The 17,013-nt window shown below is 40.8% G+C and overlaps 1 protein-coding gene across 6 annotated transcripts in view; it reads left to right on the top strand.

Moving 5' to 3' along the window:
* The window catches only part of ANKS1A (ankyrin repeat and sterile alpha motif domain containing 1A), a 198,160-nt gene that overhangs the window by 96,498 nt on the left and 84,649 nt on the right, over positions 1–17,013 (top strand). For all 6 annotated transcript variants that reach the window (XM_023212581.3, XM_023212578.2, XM_023212580.2 and 3 more), the window contains 2 exons: positions 3,827–3,919; positions 8,365–8,485. In XM_023212581.3, coding sequence (XP_023068349.1) covers positions 3,827–3,919; positions 8,365–8,485 — 214 coding nt within the window. The remainder of the gene's footprint in view (positions 1–3,826; positions 3,920–8,364; positions 8,486–17,013) is intronic.

Genomic DNA, 17,013 nt, shown 5'->3' with positions numbered 1-17,013 from the left:
AGGCCTGGAGCCCACTTGTTCTCCTCTTCTTCTTGGGGCTCTGCTGGGTCTCTCTTGCTGAGTGTACTAAAACTATACAGATCACACTGAGGTAGAGTTTTATTTTTTCCAATTTAATTTTCAGCATAACCAGCTTGCATCTTTACGTGACTTCATTGGCCTTAGAGCAAATTAAAGCATTTTATTTCTATTTAGCCTTAGTGTTGCTTCTGTCTTTGGAATATTTGCTGTATATTGTCTGTTTTCTCTCTGAAAAGCAGAAACATATAGTGAAGGATAGGAAGTGAAATGAGTTCCTATCTGTCCTGAGCATATGCTCACCATCCACTTACCCTGAAAGGATTCTCCATTTGGATTTGGACAGGTTCTAGATTCAGCAGTGTTGTAGCAGGGCTTAACGTTATATTTATTAGTATGTGACATTTCTATTTTATCTAATTATAATGCCTCCAGCCATTGAGATAATAGGATGAGAACAGCTCTGAATTTTCCCTTCTCAAGGTCCACTTTCCCATCTTTCTGTTTCTTTCTCTAGTACAGATGCTCCTTGACTTACGATGGGATTATATCCTGATAAAACCATCGTAAGTTGAAAATCTCATAAGTCAAAAACACAGGTAATACACCTACCAAACACCATAGCTTAGCCTAGCCTAGGTTAAATATGCTCAGAATACTTACATGAGCCTACAATTGGGCAAAATCATTTAACACAAAGGCTGTTTTATAATAAAGTGTTGGATAGCTTATGTCATTTATTGAATACTGCACTGAAAGCGAAAAACAGAATGGTTGTGTGAGTACTTGGAAGGACAGTTTCTACTGAATGCGTATTGCTTTCCCTCGATGATAGGGTTGGAACATTGTACCATCGCGGGTCAGACAGTCTGTACCTGCTTTTACTTCTAGTCTTGTACATCGTTCCTGAGATAGCTTACCCCTGGCTTCTCCCCTAAGGTTATGTTGGGAGTGTAGGCCTGGATACACTGGTCCCACTGACCTTCCTGCACTCCAGGCACAACAATTTCAGGTTTTGAGCACTGCCCATTAGCTAAACTGACCATTGCTCTAATGAGATCCTAGTGCTAAGCCTATCTAGAGACATATTTTCAGGCCTATGTTATTTCTTCCTGTTGGAGGGGCTGGCCTTTCCCCTTTGGTCTGAATCTGGCTTGTGACCATTTTAATGATCCTTTGGCTGCAGGTAACTCTTGTTTCTTGCAGGTGTGCCTTGGGAATGGCCTTATGATTCTTAGAGTGCTCTTTTTCGTTAGACTCCTTGCTGTGCCCTGAAACACAATTTTAGTATGGATCTTGGAAAGGCCCGCAGTCTAGTGGTAGTCCACCAGAGTGAGTGTTATCAAGGACTGTGACAAAACTCCTTGTGAGGGGTGAAAGCAAGTGCATGTGCCAAGCACCACCAGTATAGCGCTTCTATAGACAGCTAGTTTTTTCACTTACTTTGCTTTTAGGCACAACTGAAGAAAGAAAATCCAGGTTTGGAGGGAGGTGGTGTTTTAATTGGTACTTATAGGTGATGCCCATTAGGGGGCGCTGGAGTCTTTGCAAGAAGCCGCTCAGGGTTACTGAAGAAAGCTGAGAATGAGTTCCTGTGATTGATTTCCACAGGTCTCTTTGTTCCCTCCTGCTCTCCCCACTGTGGTCCTAAGCAGAAATGGGTGGGTGCTTTGCCATTTTTACTTGTGTATGTTGTGGCTGTGCTGTCTTCCGGGCCGTTGGTAATTAACTATGGTAAAGGGCCTGTTTACCTCTTGGTAAACACAATGAATGGAATGCGTAAATCACCACTGTACTTCTAGGCCCTGCTCCAAAGTTTTCACCTTAGAAAAAAAGAGACACAGGTATTTCTGTTTCCTTCCCGTGTCCCTGGTGATTGTTTCTTCCACAAAAGGCTTCCATGTTGTTCTTTCTAGGCCTTTTTAGCATTAGGAAGGCTTCTAGGATGAGTTCTTTTTGTTGTTGTGTTTCCTTTTTGTTTTTTCCCCTCAGTTACTTGGTGTCCCAAGGTTAGTTAACTGGTGATGGATACAGGCCTGCTCCTTTTGCTGTTCCCTTCCTTATAAGGTGACAGTGGGACCAGGTTCCTGCACTTCTGGAGCAAAGAAGGGTGGGGAAAGTGGGACTTAGTGGGACATCTGATATAAATAGCTTTGTTTGGCTTGAACATACAGACTTGTTTTGAAGTCGTTGCCATTGGGCATCCATCTGGTCCCAGGGTCTATGTGAATGACCGACTTATCAAGATAGAATACTGAGCAGTGAAGCCTATTTTAAGAGAGAGATTATGGATGCCAAAATGCTAATGTGGGTAGCTCCTAAAACATGAGAAACATCTTTCCATGCAGATTTTGCTTGGGCTCTCGCACAACTCAGCATTCTCTGCTTTGACTTTCTGAAATACCCCTGTTTTAACAACACAGTAAACAAACCTACAAGCCAGGGAATGAGCCTGCAGGACAGCTCTGGTTTTGGGTCCCCCACTCCCTTTAGTAGGAACACTGATTCTCAAGCATGACCAGGGCTTTGGAATATAAACAGTGCTAAAGGCCCTGCAGGTACAATGGTAAATATCTCTTCAGCTTTCAGTTTTCCTTCATCAGGATCGTCCTGTGTATTCCTGAAATTGTTTACCCATGATCTAACTTATCCTGTGTCACCTCTTCAGTGACTTTCTTATTCTAGAGCAGGGGTTGGCAAACTACAGTCCACAAGTGTCTGTTTTTGTAAATAAAGTTTTATTGGAGCACAGCCACACTCGTTCATTTACATATCATCTGTGGCTACTTTTGCATTATAATGGCAGAGTTGACTGCAAAGCCTAAAATATTCACTATATGGCCCTTAAAGAAAAAGCTTCTTTTCCTTTTGAAAATGGGTTTAGATGGGCTGGGCACAGTGGCTCACACCTGTAATCCCAGCACTTTGGGAGGCCAAGGCGAGTGGGCAGATCACGAGGTCAGGAAATCAAGACCATGCTGGGTAACACAGTGAAACCCTGTCTCTACTAAAAATACAAAAAATTAGCTGGGCGTGGTGGCCAGCGCCTGTAGTCCCAGCTACTCAGGAGGCTAAGGCAGGAGAATGGCGTGAACCCAGGAGGGGGAGCTTGCAGTGAGCCGAGATAGCGCCACTGCACTCCTGCCTGGGCGACAGAGTGAGACTCCGTCTCGAAAGAAAACAATTTTTTTAAATGGGTTTAGATGAAATAGAGTTTCATATAATACTTATTTATTATTGAAGGAGGCAACCAAGGATAAAAGAACAGTTTGAGCTTTTTGTTAATAAATGGGAATAGACCAGTATCAGAGCATTAACGTTTCAACAGGAATTAACGTTTTTGTCCTTGATTACTTTCCTCATTACTTCCTCAATAACTTTGATTCTTTAGAACAAATTTCACAGGTTGATTTCTTTTGATCCAGTGTTTCCTCTTTCTAGAGTAGACTGAAAAGTGAGCCACTGATTTTCCTAAGGTAAAGTTTTATGTATCAGTATTATGAAGGACATTTTCTAACGAGGCAGTTATGTGTTTTCAGTACTGGCATTTCTCACTGTGGTCTAGGATATGAAAGAGGTGTTTATGATCTCTGCCACAGACTTCGAAAACTGTAAAGCATGCTAATTGAATTGTGTATGTGTGCACAGAGTTCTCCATCTGTTCAGAGACTAAATCTTGACTTTAGTCTCTCAAGGGAGTTCCGTACATTATTCTTTTTCATTTCCAAGGGCTAAGATGAGGGCAAACCAAAAAATTAGATACTTGATAAAAGAGATAGCAAAATATTTATTTTTTTCTCTTCTTCAGAGGGAACGACCACCGCCTCCAGCAAAGCCACCACCGGATGAAGAGGAAGAAGACCGCATAGATAAGAAGTATTTTCCCTTGACAGCTTCTGAGGTAGAGGGTTGTGGGTTTATTCCCATTGCTGAAATTTGAGTTTGTTGAAAAGGGCATCGATGTGTACTTTAAAAGACTTTGCTTTCTCATGTCATCAACTCTTTGGATTATAAATTTGTATTATGTGTACTAGTAATCTGGAATAAGACCTTTCAAACTCACAAAGAATTTTAATATAGCGCTCGCATACCATACCATATGGAAAGTAAAATGTACATTTTCTCCTGGCTCCAATAAGCTGAACAGTCTCACTTTTTGCTTTTAAGCCTCTTGTCTTTTGATACAAGATGTAGAGCTTCCCTTTAATCACTGTTCCCTAGACTGTGCCTCATTAGCAAGCTTTAGTGCTTCTGCCCCAAACGTCTTATTCCTGTTTTTGTATTTTTTCCTGTTCATTTCACATGAAGACTCGACACCAGGACAAACATGAATTGAGCCATGAAGACTCAATTAGAAAAGACAAAGGAATTATGTGGGATGGCCAGGGCTGGAAGATCAAAGAAGTTTATTTGAAAAGAATAGTCTACCCTTTTGAAAAGGAAATGTTATCATGAGGCAAATAACTCAATCACTTAGAAGTGTGAAAAAATTGTGTTGTCCTTAATCTTTCTTCTTAAAAACGCTCTGCTAACACTTCCTGCCATTAGGAGAATATATCTATGGAATATTTATTGAAAATATTATATAATTTTAATAGTCATTTTGTAGCTCATTCAATGCCCTATTCTCTAATTTAAAAATCAGCTAATATAAAATAGTTAATTACTCTCATCACTTTATCCCTAGATATATATATATCTCACACACACACATATACACACACACACACACACACACACACACATATATATATATATATATTTTTTAGATGGAGTCTCACTCTGTCACCCAGGCTGGAGTGCAGTGGTGTGATCTGAGCTGGCTGCAAGCTCTGCCTCCCGGGTTCACTCTGTTCTCCTGCCTCAGCCTCCCGAGTCGCTGGGACTACAGGCACCCGCCACCACGCCCGGCTAATTTTTTGTATTTTTAGTAGAGACGGGATTTTACCGTGTTAGCCAGGATGGTCTCGATCTCCTGAGCTTGTGATCCGCCTGCCTTGGCCTCCCAAATTGCTGGGATTACAGGCATGAGCCACTGTGCCCGGCTGAGATACATTTTCTAAAACTTGCTTCTGAATAGCCTGGAATTCTGGATCAGTTGGACCAGCATAGTCAGTATTTGGAAGATGGTGAAACACTGATTTTGCTAATTTACTGGTGATTATAGGTACCTGAATATAGAGGTGATATGACCTGCATATGATCCAGGCAGATTTTGTTCATATGTTGTAGTTTGAATGTAGTGTGAATGGTCTTCTTCAAAGTGTACAATTATGTATATTTTTTGGACTCTGTTGTCTTTCACCATTTTTCCTTATACTGTTAAAGCTTAAATACCCTAGACCCTATCATATCTCAGGAGACACTGACTTCATCAAACTTAGGCTTTTGTCTTTGGCAAGCAATCTGCCCCAATATTTGTATTCCTATTCCTAAGCCTGGTCATTGTCAGATGACTCATAGAAGCCTTTAGGGGAAGCCAGAGTATACCTAGCCGTAGGAGTGCTTATCAGGTTAATGACCCGATCATGAAACTGGCTTATAAACATTAGACACATATACTCACGCACATACACATGCTGTATAGATGTTTTTGCCCATAGAAGGGGCTGCCAGCTGCATCAGGACTGGCTGTAGTCTTCTCTGTGCTCAGATGTGCTAAGTATTCATGGAAGCTGCAGCTGCTGGAGTAGCTCTTCCCAGAAGGCTCCCACACCCCAACTGGACATTCCATTGGTCACAGTTAGGTGGTGACTGCTCATAGCTTTGCTCTGCAGCAGAAATGTTGCTTTCCACATAACAAAAAAAAGTATATATTATATATGTATATGTGTGTGTGTGTGTGTGTGTGTGTGTGTGTGTGTGTGTGTATTTGGCTTTGATTTATTGCCAGTCCTGGAGGAAAGGAAAAGAAAAGATTAAGGAGTAATTTAGTAAAGAGCAGAATCCTTTCTGTTGAAAATCAGTTATTGCCATATTGACGATGACATAGGGCTTCTGGAGTGGGAGCTAGGAAGGCTCAAAGAAAAGCAGTTTATTGCTTTATTGTGAGGATTTTTAATCCCATAGCTGGTAGAAGCCAGCACCAAGAAGAAAAGATCACTCTGCTTGTAGTCTGGGTATGAGCAATTGGATGAAGAAAAAAATGAAAGTTGAGGGAAAATGAGGGCAAACTGGTCCAGAATCAGGAGAGTTCACTTTTATGGCCATAGCTCTGTTATGAGCTTTCTGTATAACCTTGGACAAGTCCCTGGACCTCTCTGGGAACCAGGTTTGTCATCTGCAAATGAAAGAGCAGAACCAGGTGCTCTCTGGCTGTTACTGTGATGGTTAGGATCCCTTCCAGCTCTGGCATTTGATGGTTCTCTGCCTCTATTTGTCCTGCACAAGAACTAGGCACAGAGAGAAAGCAGGTCCGGTGGGCCTGATTTTCCACATGGAAGTCATCAGCCCTCTCCTGCATGAGAAGAAAGGATATTATAGGCTGGGCATCCAGGCTGTCAATTACCTCCCTCTGAAGGGAAGCATGCCTGAGGCTATATGAGAGCTCTTCCCGTGTGTGGAACACTCAATCAGATTTCCAGGGCTCTGTGTAAGTGATAGCTATAGGTGCGTAAACCTGCAAAACACAAATCCTGTCTGTACTGCCTGTGGTATTAAGTTGACACAGTGTGAACTGCTTAATGGCCCCTCTTTGTTCCTTTAATTGTGTTCCTATGAAGACGCTAAGGAATAAGTAATACGAGTAAATGGCTCATTGCAATGAAATAGCTTTTAGCTTCCAGATAGCTTGCTATAAGTGGAGGTTCCTGCAGTGCTTAGCAGAATTTTGGAAGGAGACAGTCCTTTTGCCTTTAGAGTGGCAGCCTTGTTAACAAACGGGAGCTGCAGTTTCTCATTTAGTCTGAGGCTACTAGAATCCTTGTTGTCTCATTAGGCCCATAACACAGTGAGCTATGCCTTGAGAAACAAAAACCTGATGAACCACCAACCTGATGCCTTTCCAGTGGGCTGAGGGACATGTCAGTATGGAAGGAAGTTTCTGTGTTTGCCAAGGAATCACATTTGTAGGGCAGCATTATTTGTTAGATGGAATTGGGAATTCCCATCCCCTTGTTTGTAATACATTACTTGTCCGAGCCAAACTGATCAAGAAGAGATCTCGAACCTTGGTTTGCTGTTCTAATAAGTAGGATTTGTCTTAACACTAGTTTATTCTTATTTTTCTTCTTATTTTGCCTGTGAAACAGATTGGATTCTTAGGACAGCTGGGCCAGAATTATCCTCTAAAGCAAGGATATCCATTCTTTCTCCCAGAGTGGCTGTTGTAGCACTAATTGTGGTGTCTACAGCTTGATTCAAGGGAAAGCATGGCTACTGTGGTATCAAAACTAGCTGTGGCCATCAGGCCCTCAGCTGGTCAAAGCCTTACAGTTGCCAGGTGTAGGAGCCAGCTCTGGTTCCGTTATTTCATCAGAGATACTTGACTGCCTGGATTAGGGATTTCTCAGTAGACAGCTGCTTTTTCCCCCTCACTGAAATTCAAACTTTCTGGCCACTTGACTCTTCAGAGCAGAGATTGGTGGAAGCAATTTAAAATTGTATTATCATAAAGGTTATAGGAATCCAGTTTTGGGGATATCCTTCCCTATAACCCTCAGGACCTCTGAAGAAGGGCTCACAAAAATAGAGATGAACTTACAGACAGGTTTGTTTCTAGTAAACATTAAGTGTTGAGGGTCATTTGGAAGTCATTTTGGTTTCCTCTTGAGGAGGTGGGAAGGATTCCAGTCTTTGGATAGTATACGTGCATATTAGAAAAGAAACATGGAGGAAGAGGTCTTCCTTCACAATGGAGCATGGCTAAGAGCTGCTTGGCAAGTATTAGCCTCAGAAAAGAGATCATGCAGAACACCGTAGGCATGGGAGATGCAAGAAAGGAAGGATCTTGGATTTTATTTGCACTTTTTGAAGACTAAAATCAAAGAAAGGGGAGTTTTTTGTGTTTTTGGTTTTTTGTTTTCATTTTTCCTTAGAGACAGTATCTTGTTCTATCACCCAGGCTGCAGTTCTGTGGCACAATCCTGGTTCACTGCAGCCTCAAACTTCCAGGCTCAGGTGATCCTCAGAAAGGGGTATATTCTAGTCAAAGGCCATTCAGATTAGAGATACAGGTATATATCCAGAAATGCAGTTGTGATTCTATGTGACACTTGAATTATTCACCTTCTCTTTTCCACATTTCTTCTTCTTAGATGAAAAAAGAGCCAATAATCGAATTTGTTCCACACTCCTGTCTTGATATTAGCCACATGCACAAAATATACTGGATGTTTCTCTCCTTAGGTTCTGTCCATGAGACCTAGAATTCATGGGGGCGCAGCCCAGGAAGAAGACGAACACCCTTATGAACTGTTGTTAACAGCAGAGACAAAGAAAGTGGTGTCGGTGGATGGAAAAACAAAAGGTACGTTCCCCACAACTCCTGGCAGAACCAACTCCAAAGGAATTTTTAAAGTTTGTGATCCTGAGTGGAAGGGGAAGATGTTGTAACTATGATATTCTTTGGGTTGTGGCGGTTGGGTTTCACGACGGTCTGGGATGGTGGGTACATTATGGCTTTTCATTTCCAATACGTGACCTATATGCTCTAGGTTGGAGTTGGCTGCCACATTCAGCATGCGAAGCAAGGAGAAGGTTAAGTCAGACTAGGTGCAAACTGTGGGAGGAGAGACCACCAGCCCCATGGCAGAGATTGATTTGGGGTCTTAAATCATAAACCCTCAAGTTAATGCTGTGGAAAAACAAGCTCAACAAGTCAGTCCCTTTGGGTTCAGGCTGACGGCACAGAGTCTGCTTTTGAGTCCTGACCTCAGAGTGAGACACTCCTGGGGAGGGGCCCGTGATTGGCTGCCACCCTGTAACTAGAGTGCTCTGTCGCCTTGGCCTACTTTCATTGCCTCTGCAAAATTCAGTTTCCTCTGTAAGGGAGTGAGCGCTGCAGTACTGAGATCCAGCCCGTCGATATAAGTGCAGTCACGATAGAGGTGAGTGTGCACTGCTGGGGAATTTGTGTCAACTCCTGTTCTAAGGAAGAATAAGGGGCAATGCAGTTCCCACTGCAGTTTGAAGGAACTCTAGTGACCTTTCCCAGCTCTCTACAGCTTGCAGGTATTAGGGCCTTCATGGGGTATGCGTACCTTCTTTCAACCCTAAGACATTCTATGGTTCAGGTGAGAACAGAGGATGAGATGGTTTCCTTTGAAATGCCCTTTGCTTAGATCTGTCAGTGCTTAGAGGGTGGCAAAGAGAACGTGTGCATATGCGTATGACATTGTAGACTTTATTTTTAATGGCCCTATTTAAAAGGTTTTCTCTTGCATGCAGACATTGTGGTCATTTTCATAGTGATTTTTTTTTGTATTTTATGGTTTCCATTTGGAGCTTTTAAAAAAAGTTGTAATTTAGATACAGTAAAATTTATCCTTTTTTGTGTATAGTTCTGTGAATTTTGACAGATGGAGTTGTATAACTGCCATCACAATAAAAATATAGAACAGTTTCATCCCCCAAATTTTCCCATGTTCTTTTGTAGTCAACCCCACTCCTTTCCCTTATTTCTGACAACCGCTGCTCTGATGTCTGTCCCAATAGTTTTGCCTTTTCCAGAATGTCATATAAATGGAATCATATAATCTGTAGCCTTTTGAGCCTGGCCCCTTTCACTTAGCTAATACATTTGAAATTCATCCGTGTCATCGCATATATCAATAATTTGTTCCTTTTCGTTGCTATTATCCCATTGTATGGATATACCTCAGTTTATCCCTTCCCTAGCTGAGGGATATTTGGGTCATTCACAGTTTTTGACAATTATAAATAAAATCATTATAAACATTCACTTACAGGTTTTTGTGTGAACAGAAGTTTTCATTTCACTTAGATATATACCTATGAATGGGATTGCTGGGTATCCCAGCAATAGATGTTTAACTTCACGTGAAATATATAACATGTTTAACTCTATAAGAAACTGCCAAACTATTTTCCAGAGTGATTATACCATTTTGCATTCCTATCAGAAGTGTATGAGAGTGATGTACATCTACTTGCTATATATATCATCCCTAGCACTTAATATTGTCAAGTTTTTAAAATTTTAGCCATTCTAATAGATATGGTTTAATTTGCATTTTCCTAATATCTAATGATGTTGAGCATCAATTAATGTGATTAGTCACATCCTTAATATCTAATTAAATGTCTATCAAATTTTTGTTCATTTAAAAACGTTAGATTGTTTTCTTATTATTGAGTTGTGAATTATTTGTATATTTTACATACAAATTCTTCATTAGATACATGATTTTCTCCCCATCTGTGACTTGTCTTTTTGTTCCCTTAACAGTGTGTTTTGAAGAGAAGTGACTCTAAATTTTGATAAAGTTCAATTTATCCTTTTTTAAAATATGGATAAGGTCACCAATCTTTTTTTTTTTTTTTTTTTTTTTTGAGATGGAGTCTCTCTCTGTCACCAGGCTGGAGTGTAGTGACCCAATCACAGCTCACTGCAACCTCCACTTCCTGGGTTCAAGCAGTTCTCCTGCCTCAGCCTCCCAAGTAGCTGAGACTGCAGGCACGCGCCACCACGCCCAGCTAATTTTTGTATTTTTAGTAGAGATGAGAGTTCACCATGTTGGCCAGGATGGTCTCGATCTCTTGACTTCATGATCCGCCCACCTCAGCCTCCCAAAGTGCTGGGATTACAGGCGTGAGCCACCGTGCTCAGCCACCAATCTTTTGTATGTTTTTTTGCTAGAAATTTTACAGCTTTAGGTTTTACATTTAAGTCTATGATCAATTATGAGTTAATTTTTATATATGGTGTGAGGTATGGATCAAGTTTCATTGTTTTACAAATGGCTATCCAATTGTTTCTGCATGATTTGTTGAAAAAGACCTTCCTTTCTCTATTGAATTGTCTTTGCAACTTTGTTACTTGTTTCAGACATTCTAGTTCCATTGTCTTTCCCATTTAGAATCAGCTTATTGATTTCTTCCCCACCCCGCCACCTAGTTCTTGGTCGATGTGCACAGCTTGTTGATTTCTACAAAAAGTCCAGCTGGGATTTTGATTGGGTTTATATTGAATCTATATTGATAGTGAAAAATTGATAACTATATTGAGCCTTCTAATCATATTGGTAGATTTTTTTTTTTTTTTTTTTTGGAGACAGAGTCTTGCTCTGTCACCCAGGCTGGAGTGCAGTGCCATGACCTTGGCTCACTGCAGTCTCCACCTCCCAGGTTCAAGTGATTCTCCCACCTCACCCTCTCGTGTAGAGGGGATTACAGGCGTCCACCACCATGTCTGGCTAAATTTTGATTTTTAGCAGAGATGGCATTTCGCCACGTTGGCCAGGCTGATCTCGAACTCCAGACCTCAGGTGATCTGCCCGCCTCAGCCTCCAAAAGTGCTGGAATTGCAGGTGTGAGCCACCAACCCTGGCCATATTGGTAGATTTTTAATTAAAGCATTTAGAAAAGGTGAAGAGGGCACCAATGCCCTCTCTAGTCATTTGATAATAAAATTGATAATAAATTACACTTAATAAACTAACCCTTAAAAAACAAGCAATTAATTAATGCTCTGTTTGAAAATGGTTCTTAGTGAAGGAATAATTTTTAGCATCATGGAGGAGGGAGATTCCAATTCTTTCTTTCTTTCAAAGGTTTCATCTGGAACCACTACAAGATAATTGACTCAACCTTTGGAAGAAAGAAGAGTGGAAGATTAGACTAACTTCATAAGCGGGGCTGGTGTCCTTAGCTACCAAGTGTGCTTGAAAGGGATTTTGTATCCCCATATAAAGAGGTCATTAGGTTAAGGAAGGAACTAACAATTAGGAGTTTTGGCTACACATCTGGTCCTCCTATGCTTTGGTTTCTTCCAACTCTTCTATATTGGGATAAGTGTTGTGAGTAGGTGGTATAGAAGCAGATTTCATTGAACCACAGGCTGTGGGATGCGCCTGCCTCAAGGCTTGCTGCTTAGATCACTCAAAGAGCTTTCAGACAAAATAGCTGAGACAGTGAATATGAAAATGGGCTCTGCTAGTTTCTCAGAAGCCTTGCCTATCCTGGCAGCCTGGCAGGAAAAGCTAGCCTAGAAGGAATGCCTGCTAAGGTTGGTATAAGTGAGGCACATCAGCAGACCATGTTGTAGGTATTACTGAATCTTTTCTGCATTTCCTTTAATGTCTTGTCTTATGCAGCTTTTATGAATTAATTGATCAGTTTTCAAAAGGCCATGTTAGTGAGACTACCAGAGCTTTTAACCCTGCCTTAGTATAATTCAAAAAACTACAATGTGTGAGGGGTGGGGTGGGAAATTTTTAAAATTACATTTTTAGGCTGGGTGCAGTGGCTAACTCTTGTAATCCCAGCACTTTGGGAGGCTGAGGCAGGTGGACTTGAGCCCAGAAGTTGGAGACCAGCCAGGACAACATAGCAAGACCCCCATCTCTAAAATAAATTTTTTTAATTTTTAAAATTTACATTTTTATATTATCTTATTAGTATGTGCTTACTGAGGAAGAAAAAAAAACATTCCAGCAATACAGAAATGAATATAAATAAAATGCTAAGGTTCTTCTCACCTCCCTGTTACTCACAGTTGCTAGAGGTGACCATCATTTGAAAATGTGGTAGGCTGGGCATGGTGGCTCACACCTGTAATCCCAGTACTTTGGGAGGCCAAGGCAGGAGGCTTGCTTGAAGCCAGGGTTTCAAGACCAGCCTGGCAACATAGTGAGACCCCATATCTGCAAAAAAAAAAAAACAAAAAACTTAAGTAACTGGCTTTTAATAGCAAAATAATACCATCCTAACCTAACCACAGAGTTCAAAAAGAAAGTGTGGTATATATGATTCAGACCATTTGTTATCTTTATACAAAAGTGACTATGTGAAATTCTTTGTTTGTATTTAAGCTAAAATGGGATTCTATTTTACAAACTTTTTGTGAACTTGCGTTTTGTATTTGCCTTGTCTATAGAGCACAGATACAATTTTATCTTAGTTCTCAAAAATCTAGCTAAATATCCCATAACTCATTTTTTCCTTCTCCAGTTCATGGGTGTTGAAGTTGTCGCCAGGATTTCTGTTATAAATTATGCTTCTGTGGACATTCTGTGCGTGTGTTCTTAAATACATGTAAAAGTATGTCTCTAAAAAAGACTGATAGAAAGTAGAATTAGCAGGTCAGAGTGTATGTGCATGTCTAGATCTAATGGGTGGAGCTAAATTGCCCTCCCATAATGGTGAAGAGAAATACGCTCTTCATACCTTCACCAATGTGGTGTATTATCAGTCTTTAATGTTTTCCACCATGATAAGCAAAAAAGGTGCTATTTGTCGTTGGAACTGAGCAACTTACCTTATTGATTAGCGTTTTGTGTTTAATCTATGAGTTGCCTATTTTTTTCTATTTTTCTACATAGAAATTAGTGGTAGTAAAAACACTTTGTTTAAATACCTGTAATATTTGGCCAAAGTAGTGCTCAGAGGAAAGTTTATATTCTTAAATTCATTTGTTAAACAACAAGAAAGATTAAAATGTAACCAAAAGAAAGTAGCAGAGAGTAATAAGAGATCGTTAGGGAATTATTGAGATAAAAGCAGATAGTATATTTCTCATACTTTATGTTATGTGTGCTACACCTTAGTGAAAGAAAGAAAAGTAGAAGAAACCAAAAAGAGAGACTTGATCATTAAAATGAATTTGTATTTTTTTAAAGATTTCTGACAATTTTAATCAAGAAAGAGAAAAAAAACCACTACACGTGAGGATGCTATAAAGAATATTCTTGACCGGGCATAGTGGCTCATGCCTGTATTCCCAGCACTTTGGGAGCCCAGGGTGGGTGGATCACTTGAGGTCAGGAGTTTGAGACCAGCCTGGCCAACATGGTGAAGCCCCGCTTCTACTAAAAATACAAGAATTTGGCCGGGCGTGGTGGCTTATGCCTGTAATCCCAGCACTTTGGGAGGCCGAGGCTGGTGGATCACAAGGACAAGAGATGGAGACCATCCTGGCTAACACAGTGAAACCCTGTCTCTACTAAACATACAGAAATTTAGCCGGGTGTGGTGGTACGCACCTGTAGTCGCAGCTACTCAGGAGGCTGAGGCAGGAGAATCGCTTGAACCTGGGAGGCAGAGGTTGCAGTGAGCCGAGATCACGCCACTGCACTCCAGCCTTGGTGACAGTGAGACTCCATCTCAAAAAAATATATATACAAGAATTAGCCAGGCGTGATATCACACACCTGTAATCCCAGCTACTCAGGAGGCTGAGGCTGATAATTGCTTGAACCCAGGAGGCGCCTCTTTTTTGAGACTCTGTCTCAAAAAAAAAAAAAAGAAAAAGAACATTCTTAATTGTACATTTTTAAATAACTAAAAGAGTATAATTGGATTGTTTGTAACACAAAGGATAAATGCTTGAGAGGATGAATGCCTCACTCTCCATGGTGTAATTATCCCTTATTGTATGCCTGTATCAAAACATCTTGACAGGGTGCGGGTGGTTCATGCCTGTAATCCCAGCACTTCGGGAGGCTGAGGCGGGCAGATCATGAGGTCAGGCGATCGAAACCATCCTGGCTAACACGGTGAAACCCCGTCTCTACTAAAAATACAAAAAATTAGCCGGGCGTGGTGGCAGCACCTGTGGTCCCAGCTACTCAGGAGGCTGAGGCAGGAGAACGGCGTGAACCCAGGAGGTGGAGCTTGCAGTGAGCCGAGAGCTCCAGCGAAAGAGCGAGACTCTGTCTCAAAAAACAAAAACAAAAAAAACTCATGTACCCTAGTATATACCCACAAAAATTAAAAATTTAAAAAGTTTTTAAAATTAAAACTTCAAAAAATAATATAGCCAGGCACAGTGGCTCACGCCTGTAATCCCAGCTCTTAGGGACGCAGAGACGGGAGGACAGCTTGAGCCCAGGAGTTTGAGACCTGCCTGGGCAATATAGTGAGAACCTGTTCTCCACAAAAAAGAATAGAAAAAAAGACAAAAAAGAATATATAACATCAAATTAAGAGATTTTAAAAATTAATAATAAGATGATTTATAGAAATAAATTTTATGTGGTTAATCAGAGTTGCTGCCATCCCCTGGGAGCGTTTAGAATCGTTTTGGGAGAGTTTTGGTCCGTCACGATGACTGGTTAAGGTGGGGTTGCTGCTGGCATTTTTCCCCTGGGGATCAGGAATGCTAAGCATCCTATACTATGTGGGGCAGTCCTTCACAGTGAATAATTTTCCCACCAAGAAATGCCATTTGTGCCTATAGAAATGACAAAAGCTGACAGAAGTGGAAAGCCTTAATAGATCTGTGAATTTGAAAGCCCATCCTCCAAAAAGACTCGAGGCCCATGTGATTTTATGGTAGTTTTATTTAATTGGGTATTCCTGTTAAATTATTTCAAATGTAGAAAAAGTCTTCTGAAATTATCATACAGGGCAAGCATAACCAAGAACAGTGATTCCTGTTTTGTATAGCATAGTCATTTATTTCTCCTTCATGTTTAATTCTTTGCTCACTGGATGTTCTGGACATATTACCCCTCAGAGAAATAGTGGACAACTTTCCAGGTTTGATAGCACATGGGAATGTAGCCAAGAGCTCTAAAAGCCATCGTGTTTTCTGTGGTGCTTTAGCATCCACTAATAGTGCTTGGGTCCAGGTAAAGTGGTACTTAAGAGAGGACAGTGATGAATGATTATCTGAAGACAGTGATATATGTGGACTTTTTGGCGTGCATCTACACTTCAGAAGTTTTTGAGATTAAGTCAGTATTGCTGAGAGCTACGCATTTGAGTCTGTGCACAGTTCATGCATCAGTATGAAGACCTTAATCCTTCCAAAGGGGAGGAAATGGTTTTTAGCTTCTCCCTTTACTCCTACATCAGAGTACCAATTCCTTAGCTATTGGGGAATTCTAGAGTGTAAGTCTTGGCTTTTCCTGTGCCAGTTTTGGATTGTTTTCTCAGTGTGCTTCCAACTGTAGTCCCACTTTTACTGTTGGTTTGATGAGATTTCAGGAAGAAGAGAAAATAGGTACCTGTGTTCGATCTGTCATCTTTACCAAGAAGTCCAGGCTAGATTTTCAAAATAAATACCCAGGAGTATGTTTGGATGCTTTTTCCAAAGGGAAGACATATAAATGAGACAGTTTGACAATTAAGCCTTGTCTTCAGCAGCTTCCTCTTCTCTCGCCATCTTTTTTTTTTTTAAATAGACAGGGTTCTTGCTCCATTGCTAGGTTGGAGTGCAGTGGTGTGGTCATAGCTCCCTGCAGTCTCCATCTCCTGGGCTCAAGCAATCCTCCCTCCTGCCTTAGCCTCCTGAATAGCTAGACTAAAGGCATGTGCCACCATGCCCAGCTAAAAAAATTTTTTAGAGATGGGTTTTCACTGTATTGTCCAGGCTAGTCTCGAACTCCTGGCCTCAAGCAATCCCACCTCAACCTCCCATGTAGCTGGGGTCACAGGCACAAGCCACTGCACTTTACTTTTCTCATCTTCTTGCGTTAGAGGAGCTCCTGCCCAAAGTCCTGCTGTATAACTGTCTTCTTATTAATTTATATTTCTGAGTTGGAATAGTTCAATTTTCTTTCCATTGTAGAACAAGTGCAAGCCTTATGAACTGTGCTTCTAAATTTTCCTCCACCAGATGTATTGACAGCCGTTTATATACATGTATATTATGCATTTATATACATGAGACATATGTAAAATAACTGAAAGATGACAGAATATGTTAAATTCATATGAAAGTGGTACAAAAGTTATTTTGGTGTCCAAAAGAGGGATAAATTATGTCAGCGTAAGAGATCTTGGATGGCTTTATTAACGAAATCGCAGTTGAGCTGCACCCCTAGATAGAGTTATACCTGATAGAGTTATACCTGATAGAGTTATACCTGA

Source organism: Piliocolobus tephrosceles, chromosome 5 (assembly GCF_002776525.5).
Source record: "Piliocolobus tephrosceles isolate RC106 chromosome 5, ASM277652v3, whole genome shotgun sequence".
Classification (NCBI taxonomy): Eukaryota; Metazoa; Chordata; class Mammalia; order Primates; family Cercopithecidae; genus Piliocolobus; species Piliocolobus tephrosceles.
Note: the sequence above shows the minus strand (reverse complement) of the source record. Positions and strands in the feature narration are given on the sequence as shown.